General features: G+C 44.1%; 1 protein-coding gene across 4 annotated transcripts in view; it reads left to right on the plus strand.

The window, feature by feature from the left end:
* SHROOM3 (shroom family member 3) overlaps positions 1 to 15,764 on the plus strand; it is a 147,437-nt gene that overhangs the window by 64,306 nt on the left and 67,367 nt on the right. Inside the window, exon 1 of one of the 4 annotated variants that reach the window (XM_040554723.1) lies at positions 8,791 to 8,812. The exons of the other annotated variants lie outside the window; for them this stretch is intronic. Coding sequence (XP_040410657.1) covers positions 8,811 to 8,812 — 2 coding nt within the window. The 5' untranslated portion in view covers positions 8,791 to 8,810. Of the gene's footprint in view, positions 1 to 8,790; positions 8,813 to 15,764 lie in introns of those variants that run through there. 4 annotated transcript variants of the gene reach the window in all.

The raw sequence follows: 15,764 nt of genomic DNA on the forward strand, positions 1-15,764 counted from the left end.
ACAAGTTCTCTGTGTCCTCTGTCTCATGTTGTCCTGGCGTCCATTTCTCTACGTGAAATTCAGCTGCTCTTGCTGTTCCTGCACCACAGCAGGTCTCCAGAATCATAGAATCATTTTGGCTGGAGAAGACCTCTAACTGCCAAGTCCACCATTAAACCCATATTGCTCCTGAATATTTTTTGCATCAGCCCCAACATGCAGCAATAGATGGTCTTTGATGCTGATTTTTTTCCCTGCATTTGTTTAATTCAGACTGGAATCTGTTTTAATTCCAACACAGTTCTGTTTCAAAAGTTATCCATCCTTAGTGCACAAGGAAAGTTTCTTTGCTGAAAACAAAGGAGCGAAAAAGAGTGAGACGTTATACATGAGATAAAATATATGCATAATATATGTATGTAATACAGTATATACACATTACAATAATACAAATAATACAATAATACAATATATACATATAATACAATAATAATACAGTATATACATATTTGTTTCAGTGTGCTAGTTATCCATATTTCTTTCTTTTTCTTTCTTTTGTCTGTGGGTATCAAAAAGCAAAGAAATGCCAGGAATGTCTCATCCTATTGAGGATACACTGGCAGTATATTCAGAGCAACCCACAGCAACAGCTGTATTGCCCATAGATCTCCAAGCAGAAAATCGTACACTGTCTAGGACAATGCATCGCATTACAGACCTACACAAGGGCCACATTGCAGTCACGGTGGGAACCATCACTCGAGTCCCCTGGTTTGTTTGTGTGCACAAGAAGCATGCTTATAATATTGCTGTAACATAGCACTTTGCATCTAATTTAAGCAATACTGGGGCTTTTGTTTGTCTTAGAAGTTGTAATGTAAAGACAAAAGACGTAGTCCAGCCTGAAGTTTATGAGACATTACCAGACATTCATGTTCACACATACACGCTCTGTCAGAGGAATTTATGGCCATTACGATGTTCTCTAATGAGTACAAAATGAGACCATTACATCTTCACTTAATTAGTTTGACAGATTTTCATTTAAATATAAAAAGACTTCTAGTCTTTAGAGAACAAAGGGAAGGCTTTGTGTCCAGTGCAGTTTTTGACTCTGCTTTGCTGGAGCAGGAGGTTGGGGGTGACAAGTGAAGGGAGATGAAGCAGTGTGAATAATTCGCATCTTTTGATTTCATGTTGCCATTTCTTCGCTGCTTTTCCAGTTCCCCTGGAGCACCTTGAGGAGAGCGATGTGACGTGGTCCTTTGAGTTGCAGCCAGCACAGGCCAAGTGAGAACTTGGGTTTTTCAAAGCATGATGGATACTTTGAGATTCAGGAGGGTTGGGGACACTAAAAATATTACAGAGCAGCTGTGAGCCCTGAGTGAACTGTGCTCTCCAAACCTATTAGCTCACTCTGCCTCACCATCTATCTTATCCTCTGGCCCAGCTTTTCCCTTGAGAGCATAGAAAACATAACGGTGAAGTTGCTGTGGGCTTACAGCCATCACGGTGATGTATGTTAACCTGGACTCCCCTTGAGCCTTCCCAAAAAAGCCTAGTGCTAGCACAGCTAGCCTTCTCCACACATGCCATAAGCTTTGTGGCGTGGAGCAGTATGCTTTGTCTTTATCTGCCTGCCTGGGCATCTCCGAGGCAGGATCAGACAGCACGCTGGTAAATAAATCCTATTGTCCAAAGGCATGTTAGTGTTACAAACAATGTCAAACTTGGAGGTACCCACATGCCACAGGAGCAGGAAACATTCATAGAAAATGTGCCATAAAAACAGCTGTTGTCATATGAAAAAAATGTGGATGCTTCAGCAAAAATATAATTTTTAGCCTATTTTGGAGGTATATTTTACTTATAGTTATCATTAAGAAGGGGGCCAACTCGTAGGCGAACAAGTGACAGGTTTTCCTTCCCTCCCTGCCTGCCCATTCTGTTCAGGGCTGCCATTTCACCCCAGAGGCATAGTACAGCTCTGAGCACTCAGCAGCAGTTGGTCTCTCCACCTGTTCTTTCTGTTTCCAGAGAAAACCAGCCGTGGACTTAGCAAAGAAAGAGTCTAATCCTTGCATTGTGGACTTGCAGATTTCCCCTTTGTCTCCCGCTTACATGCAGGCATGATAGCATGAAAAGAGGCAGATAGCTGCCCAGACACACCCAGCTTTCTGCTTTTTATGGCATTTCCTTAACAGGACAGCTCTGGCAGTCCAAATTCTTCTGGGGAGCAAGGACCCTTTGATCATATGACTCTGCAGTTTTCTGTAGGCTGAGTGAGAAGTTTTGGTCAGCAAAACCTGCTGGCAGAAACTTTCGTTCAAATTTCAGAGACATCAGGATATCCCAGTAGTGTGTTTTAAGCTTCCTTCTAAGTGTGGTTACACTCTGTATGATTTTTTCCATGAGGGTCAGTCGAACTTGGTCTGGTAAAGAACACAGCAAGGTCTACACTAGCAGGTGTGTCTCCTGCAAAGGAGGTGTATTTGGGCCAGAGAGGAAAAAACATACCGCATACATGCAAATAAATGAGCAAGAGCAAGCCTGAAAGAGAGGGCAAGCCGTAAGGTAGCTCACATAGACTGCTGCTCTGGAGACCTCGTCTTTCCAATGCGTTGAGGAAGACATTAGCAGAGGAAGCGACTGTCATAAATTCAAGGTATCATTTGAGCTTCATGTAGGCTAAGAGTAAATGGTCCCATTTCTCACCTGGGGACAGACTTGTGTGTGGAGTTACTTCATTAAAGAGGTGAGCCTAGCTGCAGGGAATTACATAGTTCGTGGCATGTTATTTAACAAAAATATAAATTGTCGGCCTAGGTACTGTCACTTCTTGTCTGGAAGGGAACTGAATGGACGTGTCCTTGCTCCTTGTGCTGTCAGTGTCAGATACTGCAGCGGTGGGGATGCGATGACATTGAGTAGAGACATTTTTCACCTTAATAATATCAACCAGCTGGAACAACGTAAGTTTTGCCACTGAAGTCATGCAGTGTGTGACCCCAGCTCTCCAGAGCCCTTGTGACAGGTATCCCCTCGATGTGGTCACTGCAGGCAGTGGCACCCTGCGGCATGCTCTCCATTTGCACCGAGCTCCTATCTCCCTAGGAGAGCCCAGGGATATGGTTTACACCATCACATCAAGCCGGATGATGAACAGCAGGTTTTGTGATACCTTGGATGTTATCATGGGACACCTTGAGATAACACTTAGTACCTCCTCTCCCAATTCCCTTACAGCCTTTGTTTCTTCCCGACATAGCAGCTGATTAATCTGAAACAACCTGGGGCTGGGCCTGGCTTCTGAAAAATATCTTCACTGAATTTGCATAACAGAGAGCATCTAAAACACAAACCATTTTGAAGGTTGATAGTATTTTAGCAACATATGAATGACCCTTTCTGAAAAAGTCAGCGTTCCTTTTAATCTAGTATTTTGTCTCTGGTGTCACTTAACAAAATGAGCTGCAGAGTACACAGCACTGGCTCCGGTTGGTAATGTACCTGGCAAACAGTGTGCCCTGAAGACTAGTTCTTTGAGTCTTATTTCAGTCTTGCATTTTTTTTTAGGATTTTTTTCCCAATATTGTCGCGCAGTGGCAAGTTCTGTTTTTTGGATACTTGGGGATCATAGAAAAAAAAGAGTTTTTTTTTTTTTTTTCAAATTTTTCTTATAGGGATTTCTCTTTGGAAAGGTTAGCAATAGCTATACCAGCTTGGTCTGTACCATTTCTCACACTTCTGCAACATCTCTTATGTCTCAGGTCATTTGTCCTAATTTATTCATCTCTTTGTATTCCTTATGCTCTATTGGTGTCACTTCAGCTGTGATTTTTGTTCTTATATTGTTTGTCATATGCAGTATTTTCCGTGACTCATAAATGAGTACTGGCTTAATTTCTCTCCTGTTTTTAGAGGCTATAGGTTGGTTTTGTCATCTCTCCTTGAGGAACACTACACATAACAATTTCCAAGGACGTTTCTGTACTAACTAGCAGGAATTCTTAAAAGTCAACAGTAGGTTCCCCCCAAATACTCATGTGCACATCCAGCATATCCAAACCAAATTTAGGTGATGGTAGATTAGGATTGCCTTAGGGTCAGATTACCCACCTCAGACCTGCTATCTACCACACCAGGTTAGTGCCCTTAAACCACATACAGATTTTTGTTGCTGTTCATAATATGCCATCTGTGGGGCCACAAAACACTTGCCTTTGTGTAACCAGCCTATGTCCTTATCAGAGCTGACAAAGTTTGTTCCTGTGCAGGGGTTACATGCTGGGACCCAGGGCTAAGTGCAATTACTTTATTTACACGTCTAAGTGCCTCTTAGACGATGCTGGTAAATTTGTGGACGTTCGAGGTTCCCTGGGACATCTAAAAGCAGCTTTCATGCTGGAAGGTCTTGCACAAATGCATCTTGGCTCAGCCATTATGACATTTCTCATTCCTTCCTTTATCCATTTAGAGCTTGCAACCAGTTGTCCTTTGGCTTTTTACAACTGTCCCATCCCAGGATATGCCTCCCTTATGTCCAACTGAGAGTAGGAAAAATTTTATTCACAGGTCATGCTCTCCCATACTCTGGAACTAGAGCTGCTCTCTTACCATCGCCAAGAAAATTATAGAGAGAACAAAGGCATTTTGCTGCTTTCACATGCTAAAACCTCCAAGGTGCCTGAAGTTTCTCCTCAGCTCCTAGCATACCTGAGAAGTCCCCATGCCACGACCTTACTGGAGACTGCCAGATCGGCTGCTAGTGTCAGATCAGAGTCGAGCTTTTTGCAGACTGAACGCAAACACAGCACTTCTCATATTCAATTCCAAACATTTTTATTCCATGCTGTTTAGCTCTGTTGCCCTTGCCTTTTTACATGATCTAACAAAAGGGAGTTTGGGCCTAATGATGAATTAGTGCAAGTGGAGTTTGAACTCATCTTGTTTTTTCAAGTTATTCTTATCAGAGAGGTTGTGCTTCTGGAAGAGGAACAGCGGCTGCTCCTTTTTGGAAAGCTGACAAAAGTAGGAAATGATCAGCCAGCCCTTGACAAAATCATAACTGAACATTTACTTTGAGCCACAGTGGGAGGGACCCAGACTCATAAATCAACCCATTAAGCCTTCAGACACATTGTTTTGGAACCTCCTAGTTTTTTTTTTTTTCCTTCTTTTTTTTCTGCAGATAAACGTTTTACGGGCACAAGCTTCTTGATACTGTTAAATACAAGAGCAAGTGGTATTGCTCTAGGTCTGGAGTTGAGGCAGCAAGGGTCCTCCCTCTCTAGAAACAAATACCAGCAACTTCAGCTCTGGATATTTATTGACCGTAAATACAAACTGACGTGAGATATCAATTTATCAGCAAGGAAAGATGGTCATGTCTGCATAGAAGAGGCGGAATTCGCTGAACTGGTTTAAGAACGTATGCTGAAGGAATTAAACCTCTTAGAGCTGAATAAGCAATTTCAGAGCAACCAAATGCGTTCAGTGATTGTTGCCTTTCGCCTCGTCCCTTCAACAACATGGAAGCAGATGCTGATATTTCATAAAATGATCTATTTTTTTAAGAGATCCTAACAGATATTCTGGACTAACCTTTTTCAGACCACGACTATTTTCAGGTTGTGAGCTGGGGCACGGTCTCTTAGATCTCTGGGCGCTGTTGCTTCTGAGTTAGCAGACTTGGAGAGACATGGGGACTGGGACTTTGTCCCATTTTGCTTCCTGGATTACTAGCAAGGTGCATACGAAGACATCAGGGAATGTCCCCTCCCCCCCGCCCCCAGTCTTGTATTTGGTGCTTTGCGAAGAGAAAGCGAGCCTTTGTGTGACTGTTCAGGGGCAAAGAAAAACATGAGCCATCAGCACTTAACATCATTTCAATCTAGGACTAAGACAGCTAGTATTATATTTTCACTGTTTACCCAGCTCTAATCACCTTGGAAGCTTAAGGAAAGAATAATTAACCTACTTTATCTACTTTTAAAAAGTCAGCAGTATGTCCTTCCCCAATATAAAGCATTAAAATAAAAGCCTGTAGTTGCGGTGTATAAAGTCTGATTACTAGGTGTGCCATTTCAGACTCTTGTTGGATTGCTATAATGATGGGTAGCTGCTTTCTCTTGGGGCAACTTTGTGCAACTTGGTGTTTTGCTTTGTGTAGGCATTGGCTAGAAGCAAAGATCGAGTGAGCGCAGCTTAGCAATGCAAAGATACGCCACTGTCCTCTTACAGAAAAAGGGATGGAAATGTTGTGACTTCGGTGAAGTGATGTCCATTTAACCTGGAGGAAAATACAAGTCAGCATTCTTCCTTCTGTACTGCATTTTTCATCGAAATAATGTAAGAGCTTAGCGCTCAGAGAAAGCATGAGCCCGTTTGGTTTGTGTGAGGCTATGTGAAACTGCTGAAGGAGAAAGATAAATGGTGGCTCCTCACAAAAAAGGAAGACCTGTAGAAGTTCCCATTGCTCGCAGTCAAGTGCCATGACTAAAAAGGAATCCACAGCTCAGAGAAGCACTTGCTTAGTACATAAACAAGCTTGTGATGGTAAGTGGGCCCTAGAGTTGCAGAGGAATCTGCATCTTACCCAGCAGGCTGGCCAGCCTGCAAACTGACAGCCTCTTTCTCTTATCAATCTGATATAAACCTGCAGAGCTGAAGGGACAGTGGTCTCCGTGCCCTCTGCTCTCTGCCTCTGTGCTTGCAGGGCTGGCTGGTAGGAGAGCAGTAGGGTAGGAACCGGATTGTCACCACTGAGCAGAAATGAGTTTTCTCCTTTTTTCACAGTTGTTAGGGGGAGATGAGCTCAAGTGTTAGGGGCCAGGATACCTGGGTTTCCTTTCTGGCTGTGCCACGTAACCACTGTGAGATGAGAGGCAAGATGTTTACTTTTGTGTATTTGCATTTCTCCGTCTGTGCAGTGTGTGTGGCAGGCCTTCCTACAGGTGAGGGATGTTGTGAGGCTTAATTACCATGTGCAAAGCACTTCGCAAAACACACTGCACTGCTGAAGGTATGAAATGTCAATTAAAAGGAAAAAATGAAGTGTTTGTCTCTAATTTTCAGAGGAATGTCTTTGTACTTTGACCTGGTTGTTGTAACCGCAACCCAGAAGATTTTCCTGCTAAGTAGGTGGTGAGAAGAAATGCTCCTTGGCAAGAGAAAAATACTGCCTTCCTCAGCCTCGGTCACCCAGGAATGAGTACTTTGAGGCTAAAAACAGGATCAAATGCTCCATTCTTCTACCCATCCAGGCTGTGGAAGCCCCCAGCTCTGTTCAGCCCTGCACGCCCAGGAGCAGGACACCGGTTATAAGGGAGGGTGCCTTGTATAGCAGGACGTTGCTGTCGGTGGTGAGATGCAGCATTCAAACTCCGTGTAGCTGGCAGGACACTGGCACTGCAGTGCCAGGCAGGTAGCTGTGTGTCATTTCAGGGTGTGAGAAAGGTGGGCCGTGATCACACAGGGCTGGTGTATGAGCTTCACCTTTCTGCCTCCCCTCTTCCTGACTAGCTAACTTGTTGTTCCGTCTTTGCGAAGGGTAGCGCCGTGAGCGCTACAAACTGGGCTAGTACTTCCAGAGCGTCTGAAAGTATGCATACCAGAGTGCACTCGCACCTGTAGCTCTCCATAGGCATAAGAAAGAGGATTTCACAAGTGAAGCTGACACCAGCCATGGTCTGCTCCCTGCCACCACAGTAGGTCATGACATCTACTGAACATCCTGCTCCTCAAGTCAGGGTCTCTTGAAAATCACTATTACGCTTATTTCCTATTAGTCCTGGGGGTCAGACCTAGGTGATGTTTAAGGTCCCTTCCAGCCCGAGCCATTCTATGAGTCTGTGATTTTCTTTCCCTGAGGATTCTGCAGTGCTTCAGCTCTTGTGGGGTTCATGAGAAGTGAGGAATACACTACAGGGTTGGCCTGCTGCTCAACCACGAAGCATTTCTGCCATGGAGGAGATCCCAGGGAACCACAGCTTTGTACCATCCTTTATATATACCTCTGTTTGTTTGAAGTTGAAGATAAATCATAAGGCACAGGGCCGGAAGCCATTTTACAGTTCATGGTATGGGAATGGGTGTGTGTGGGCGTGCGTGCATGCATTGCTTCAGTGTAAACCGAAAGAAAGCCCTGGTTGTTTTGTGCGCTTCTTTAAGGAGACAAGAAAAGGGAAAGAAACTCTGAGGAACAAGAGGGAGTTTGGGTTTGCTCTGCAACGATGTCCAAAACTTTTATATTTTTTGTATGCTGCATGCTTTACATGCAGAAGTGCAGCTGGTCACTTAAAGCAGGCTGCAGGTAAGACTTCAATGGAAGTAGGGAATTAAGAGCCTCTTCTCCTACACGTGTTGTTTAGGGAGACAACATTAATTGCTGGACCGACCCTGAGAGTGCTGAACAGCCTGAGTGGCTGATGGATCTGTAACACCAAGCTGGGACATCTCATGAAAACAGGTTTTCCTGTAATGTGTTCCTCCCAGCCTCTCCAAATGGTATTTCTGTTTCTTTACATCCCTTGTGTGCACATATTGCACACAGCACATCCAGCCTGCGATGCATGTGGGCCACCAGGAAGCCACCGGCAATTCTTTCCAAGGGCTTTTGCCTTACTGACAAGGACATGAGAGGAAAAACAAAGGGATAGACTGGGGAAAGCAGAATAGGCACAATGGAAGAAGGGGCTGCAAAGCTACTGCCGCGTATGTCTCAGCACATTTTCCATTGCTAAGGCCTCTTCTCCTCCTTCTGCAGGTTTACATGGGCACCCCCTCCCCTCATGACTGCAGTGGGACTAATCAGACAATAAGGATTACCCATGTGAGTAAAGCTTGCAGGCCTAAACTGCTCAGTGCTGCCCATACTCAGGTTTGTGCTTCCCAGCCTTGACACAGCCATCTCCCAGCCTGAGAGATGGGCAGAGGAGTATTTTTCAGGGCCCTGAGCTTTTTAGCAGCAGTCACAAGGTTAATGTGAGCTGTCTTCTGACCTTCTGACCCACAACATGCTCTGGGGTGAAAGGTGCTTTGTTCCTTGTCCCAGTTTTGTCTGAGCCTCTGACAAACGGACATTTTGAGGAGCTAACTTGCTGTTCAAATAATGGAGAAAGGCTCAGCAATGTCAGCTTTATTTAGCATTAATGACTGATCCTGAATTTCTGCTTTAGCAGATAGTAGGTTGGATCAGCTCCTTTGCAGTGTCCTGTATCTTTTTCTTCCAAAAGTCTCGTGGTCATCTTCATAACATGATCCCTATCCAGTGGATGCTTGATCAGTTCTAGTCCTACAATGCTTTGTTGAAAACAGGTAGCTCAAATGAGGGAACTAAGACAACACTTTTTAAAAAAATAAACAAGCAATCCCCTTTGTGTGAGCTGGAGGCAGTAAAGTGCTGGATACTGCATTGGCCTTGGAATCGTGACACAGGCTTGTAATTATTGCTAGTTGTTACCTACATTATTGTACTTCCAATGAGCCCTGCTGTGGGTTAGGAACCAAGGGTGCTTACTGCCGTAAAAGCAGAGCAAAAGGCAGAGTCAGGCCTTGAGGCAGCAGAAGTCTCCAGGTATGCCCTGTGGTATCAGGCAGTCCTCATCAGCCCAAAGGGCATTACGGCCATCCTCGTGGCCCTGCAGCCTTCAGGGCTGATTGAGTAGGTCATGTTTATTTGCTCTACAAGTGTCTTGCCCGTGAAGTTAGCGTGCACAGTTACTTGGCCCAAATACATTCATTTTAGTAGTGACATTTAGCGTGGAGTATTTGTGTTTGGATTTGAGAAGCGCTGTGTGGCAGAGCAGCAGTACTGACCCATGAGCTACTCTGAAAGAGGCCGTTGCAGTCATGAACTGTTGAAGAGATTTGTCTTGTGCAATAGAAGGGCTGTACCAAATGTTTTCCATCCTCTGTGAGATTCTTCCCGTTTCTATACTGTGACAAGAAGCAAATGAGATGTTCACGTTTTTATGACAATCACACTTTCCATGTCATTTCCAAAGATTTACAAAGAATTCACGAATAAATAAAGAGATGCCATTTCCATAATCTCACTAAGGAGGAATGCAGCTCTTTTTGAAGGCACGATATCACTTGTGCCTATTGGGTATGTGAGGTTAGATCTCAAAGCAACACTCAGCAGAAAGTCATGTGCTTTCTTGTGTGTTTATGCACTGAGCTGCTTTCTCTTAATCCCATCTGCATCAACAGGTTGGTGGTATGAAGAAAGCGTTTGCTTTTGAGAAAAAAGTAATTTCTTCCGAGATTGTTTTTTCATCAGCAGGACATAAGCTAGCTCTAGCTATTATTAATAACGCTTCTGAAAATGGAAATTTTATGGTAAGTGTTGTTACGTGACAAACACCAGTAGCTACGGTTCTGCAATGGCCAGAGGTGGCATAACTGATCCTTGCAGCTTCCCTCTGCTATACACTGGTTATGTGCCATTTCCTTAGGATCAGACGTGAGACCCCATTCTATTCCTAGCTCTGCCATGCATCTCCTGGATGGCACTGGCTGTGTGCTTTGCCTTTTCCTAAAGACCAGTGCAAGAGCTAAGCATTATTTTTTCATCATTAAAGTGTATGTAAGAGGATCTCACTTTAATTTCAGTCATTAAAATATCTTCTGTCATGGAACTTAACAGGCAGACATCTTTCATCTAACTTGCCCTTGTGTGTGTGTGCTTATGAGATTTTGTAACAAACTGCTTTTTTAAAGAATGAATAAGGGTTCATCGTTACCATAAGCTGCCTAGGAATTCTGAAGGATCTTATCTTTTTAATGAAAACAGCTCCACTGTAAACCTTCTGTGAGCCCTGAGTTCATGCTGTCACATTTCAGGTTCCTTACACACATTCTCTCTCAGGGGCTAGTGTTCAAAGACAGATTCACCAAGAAAAAAACTGCTTGATGAACAGACTTTTGTTTTTCAGTGCACTGCCACTCTGGCTTCCCCTCAGGGAGATGAAGAGTGCGATATAATAGCTGTTGTGGTTGCTTGTTGGCTGACCAAAGCAAACGTAGCTCGTGCTGGAAGGAGGTGGTACATCACTTTGTGTTTCTGTGAGGCAGGACTAGGTAAAGTTTACATGATTATTCTGGGAAATGTGTTCACTGGTTACCTTTGGGAAGATTTCACTATGACGTGCAGCTGTGGTGCTGGCTCTAGTGACTTCCCGTCTCCTTTAGGCAGATACCCAGCATCCTGTTAGTTCCTGTTCTGGAGAAATGGAGGGGAATGGGGTAGAGGCTGGAAAGAAGATCCATGGGAATTGCTACCACATCTCATGCCCATGCTTCAAAAAAAAAAAAAAAAGAAAAAAGAAAAGGAGAAGAAACAATTACTTGACTGCTAGCCTATGTGTTTTAAGGCTAAGCCAAACAGGGTTCCTGATGTCCCAGGGCCTATCTCTAAGAGCCATACGTATTGATCACCTACCTTTATCACCTGGCATGTTGGCAGGACCAGAGCATTAGGAGATGTCTGTTCCCTGAAACCAGGGCCAGGATTTGTTCCTGAGGTCAAGGGACCAGCTTGCCTCTTTGCCATATTGGAAGCACAACCTTTCCAACCAGTTTGTCAGGTCAATTATTTAGCAACCTGCTTTGTTTATGCTATAAAACTTGGCTCCTGCATTGAATGTGGATTGCCGGAGGGCACAGGAACAACAGGGTGAGTTGCTTTAAATCCTGTGCATAAACTGCATTAGGCCTTAGAGATGTAAAGAGAGGGCTCCTCTCCAGCTGATAGATTTATTCTCAGTCACATTCCTGTGACCCTGGTGCAGGAAACAGGCAGAGCAAATGGGGCAGAATCCAGCCCATGCATTTTGTTAGAATAGCTAGAGGTCCAGAGCAGAAACCAAAACACATTCTGCACTGCTGGAGATTAAAGGCAGGCAGACAAACAATAGGGACTTTAACTCCCCACAGATCTTCCACTTGACGTCGTCTTTAAACCCATTTGGGTTTCTCTAACAGAAATGAGGGTGAATTAGAGGGAGATTTTTCTTGAAACCCAGGCTAAAGAGTCTTGAAGATGTTAGTGCTCGCTTTGGGCGCAGACCTACAAAATTCCTTCTGTGGCAAGTGTGGAGGTCATGAGGGTTTCCTTATTCACAAGCACTGGCATAGTTAAAGGTAAACCAGAAATGCATGATTTACACTTCAGTCTGGCTCTGACCTGTCCCAGAGTCTGGAAATTGCTCCACTCATAGTTTCACCACCTTTGTTGCTTACTGGGGATTTCTGTTGGGCTGCCCAAGTAAAAGGGCACGTTGCCTGCAATCAGGAGTTTATAATGCAGTGCAAAGTGCAGGCAGATCACTTCAGACGTGCCGTTTGCTTGCAGTGCTGCCATGAAGGTGAGCAGCAGACCCAATTGGAAGGCTTACTGAAATCACTGGTTCCCCAGTGGCTCAGTCCTGTGCACCTCCAAACATTCTGGTTTGATCCAGCCAAGCTTTTAAGATCATGATCAGCTTTGAGAATGTGAGTAGATCCACTGAAGTGATCTGGATTACCCAAGGGGGGACAGGACACACAGCCCTGCAGGATCAAGCCCTTGGCTAGAGAGGCCACGTCCTGGAGGAAGGGGGAGAGAGAGGTGACAGCCAGCACTCCTGTCACAGCATAGCACCCTGGAATTTAGGGCAAAAGCACGCTGGACTTTTTTGTTTAATGCCAATCCGCCTGAAGTCCTCAAACTGTTCAAACTGAGATTAACAAAGGAGGCTAAAACCTCTAACAGCAGTTTCTCTTATTTGCTGACAGCAGCGTCAGGCACAAAATCAAATTCTTTCTAAGTGTCAGGTAAGTCAAAGACTGCAGAGTCCCCCAGAAGGGAATTCTTGAGGATTTATGTTCCATCAACGAGACGAGCTATAATTAAAGACTGAACATTTCTTCTAGGCTGGGAAACAAGAAAGAACCTTCTTAATTCCTTAAATTCCTCATACCAGCCTGTAAAATATATTCCATTCATGCCTGTGTCTTGCTGCTTGTTCTCTCTGTGTCTCTTTCTTTAGTATTCAGCCACCTGTTTGTAACCAGTGTCCTGCAGGTTCTCAGGGCGCCTTTCTTCTCCTCTCTCTCTGCCCTTGGTCTTGTTGCTTTGACACTGAGGCCTTGTTGTCTGCGAGAGACAGTGCCTTGCAGCTCCCTGGCTTGCCGGGCTCCCATAACTTCATTCTTGGAAAGTTTCTGAGTTTCCCGGGTGATAAAACATGTGCAACATTTGCTCTGACCTGAATCATTTCTGAAGGCATTCAGCCCTGTTTTGTTATGAAGGTTACTCAGGGTGGGTGGTGGGGCATGAGAATTCCCCGCGATGGCAATTCCTGAAAAGTGTCGGAAAGTCGCTGCCTGCACCTTGCGCACCGCAGGATCGGTCTGATGAGTTTCTTAGCGTGTGCTGAAAAGTACATCTGACGCATTGGAGGGTGAGAGACACCAGCAGAACAAATGAGCACGTGAGGAGATTGGTTGTCGCTGCTTTCCCTCGGTTCTCACCAACAGGGAAAAAAAATGAAAAAAAAAGGGAAAAAATCCAAGTCCCAGCTCTATACATACAGCAGCTATCAAAGTGACATAAATCCCTACAATTACATCTCGGGATAGAATGATAAAATAGTGGGGTGTTTGCTACACTTGTAAAAACCTCCAGTTATTCACTGGAGACCAAACTAATGAATCAAGCAGGACAGTATTTAAAACTGTTAAAAAAAAAAAAAAGGCAACAGAAACAAGAAAGCCACTGGTAAATAACTCTGGAATGCTGTGAGTTGACTGCGTGGGATTTTTTTCTTCTGCCCTGCATTATTTATCCCCTTAAAATAAATACCACATGCACGATGGGTGGCTCAGGGCTTTACAGAGCCTTACAGAGAGCGTTTACTAACAGTTCTCAAGCAATTACTTTGGAGTCTGATTCTGTTCTCATTTATTCTGGAGTAAATGGGAAATAACTGTATGCACGGCATGTGTATTTCCCCTAATTCAGTATACACTAGGGAATAATAAGACCTTGAATGTCTGACCTCTGAAAAGGTCTTGATCTGGACTTTGGAGATCCAGGCCACTCCAAATACTCTCCTGTCAATTTTTATAGTTTTTGTTGCACATCTTGTGCAGAAAGATCTCCTAGCATCAATCCGCTGGCTTCAGTGAGGACACGCAACATTTGTGCTCCCAACCCCAGCTCCCAAGACCAGCATCACTTTCAGCGGAAGTGAAAAAGCTTCAGACAGTGGCCTCAGTTCTGAACTTCAGAAATATTTTGTCATGGGTCCTTTTCAAAACTGTTCCAAACATGGCACATTTCTTTAATGGCTTACATAAAATACTGGAATGGAACCAAAACCCTGGTTCTGAAAATCCTCAGACTTGGAGATGGGCTGTTTTCCTCAGTGAGGCTCTGGGAACTTGCATTTCCACACATCTGTACTCTTGAAAACATTGTATTCCTATAACTGAGAGTGAATCAGTGGTTATGTTGCTGGGTCTTCCTGGCAGCCCAGGACTCAGCCAGCAAAACAAGAAAGCACATCTGGATCTTTGTGACAGACCTAGTGAAAACTGTTCCCTCGACCCTTTTGGAAGGAAAGAAAATGAAAAAAATGAGGAATTTTGAAGACTAAAAGCCAAAATATTTCCAATCTTAGTAACTTGCTGTCCTACTACCTTTTGAAGGGTGGATTTCAGGATAGATATATCACACATTCACCACAGTTTACGTGCCTGAGAGAAGAGGTAGGGCATCATCAGAGGTGTTGTCTGGGCAAACTTCCAGCTCTTCCAGGTCCCTCAATATTGCCAACAAGTGAATAGCGATCCTTACTGGGCTGCGTGGGGTCATTTCCCAGCCTCAGTGTAGTGATAGGGCGGCACTGGCTGTCTTCATGAAAACAGTAATCGTTATCTGCTCCAACAAAACATTTCTTTTGAGATGGAAACTTCATTTCCTCATAGAAACACATGAAAACTTTGGACCAGGATCGTTTAGCAGCCAGGCTCCTATCATACACATTGACTTTGCCTTTCATCTCCGTCATCAGGAAACAGGAAGGCTCATAGCTAACATTACGCCAAATTAACAGATGAGGTTTTAATGCAGCATCAGTTATGTATGAATACTTGCAGAAGGAATCACAGTCTTGCTTTGAGCGAAGCTTTTGGGCATGCACTTCAGAATTAGCATGAGGACAAGTGCCTTCTTGAGTTGTCTTGGAAGCAACGAATGCCATGTTGCCTTCATTCTCCCACAAACTAGCTTTAAAAATAAGAAAAAATGTCTGTGAGAGGTAACTCAGAAACTTACCAGGTGTAAACATTGTCACAATGACAGTAAGCAGGCTGAAGAAAGCCGCTAAAGAAAGCTTAGCAGCAGTCGCACGCTGTGATACCCTATGAACTTGTCGGGAATTTCTTTGATGTGATATTGTGAGGCTTCACATTTTATTGCTAAACCTCTCCAAGAGGAGAAGGAGCTTGTGGAGATCTGTCACTACCACTGCTTTAAACAAAATGCATCACCCAGGTAGACACTTCTATAGGAGAAAGATTTATGTGGGGTCTAATGACCAAAGAAAACTCTGGTTTTGATCTTTGGACGTGACAAGATGCTTGCCCCTGAGATGCCCTCCTCTCACAAACCATTTTGCCTCCACAGAATCAGGGTTTTGCTGTGACACAGAAGAAAGAAAATAAGCTGTTTGATGGGAACTTCAGTGCCCTCAGCAAACATCTGATTATCTGTTGGAAGGAAAAATATGTTTTTC

The sequence above is a fragment of the Cygnus olor genome, chromosome 4, assembly GCF_009769625.2.
Source record: "Cygnus olor isolate bCygOlo1 chromosome 4, bCygOlo1.pri.v2, whole genome shotgun sequence".
NCBI lineage: Eukaryota > Metazoa > Chordata > Aves > Anseriformes > Anatidae > Cygnus > Cygnus olor.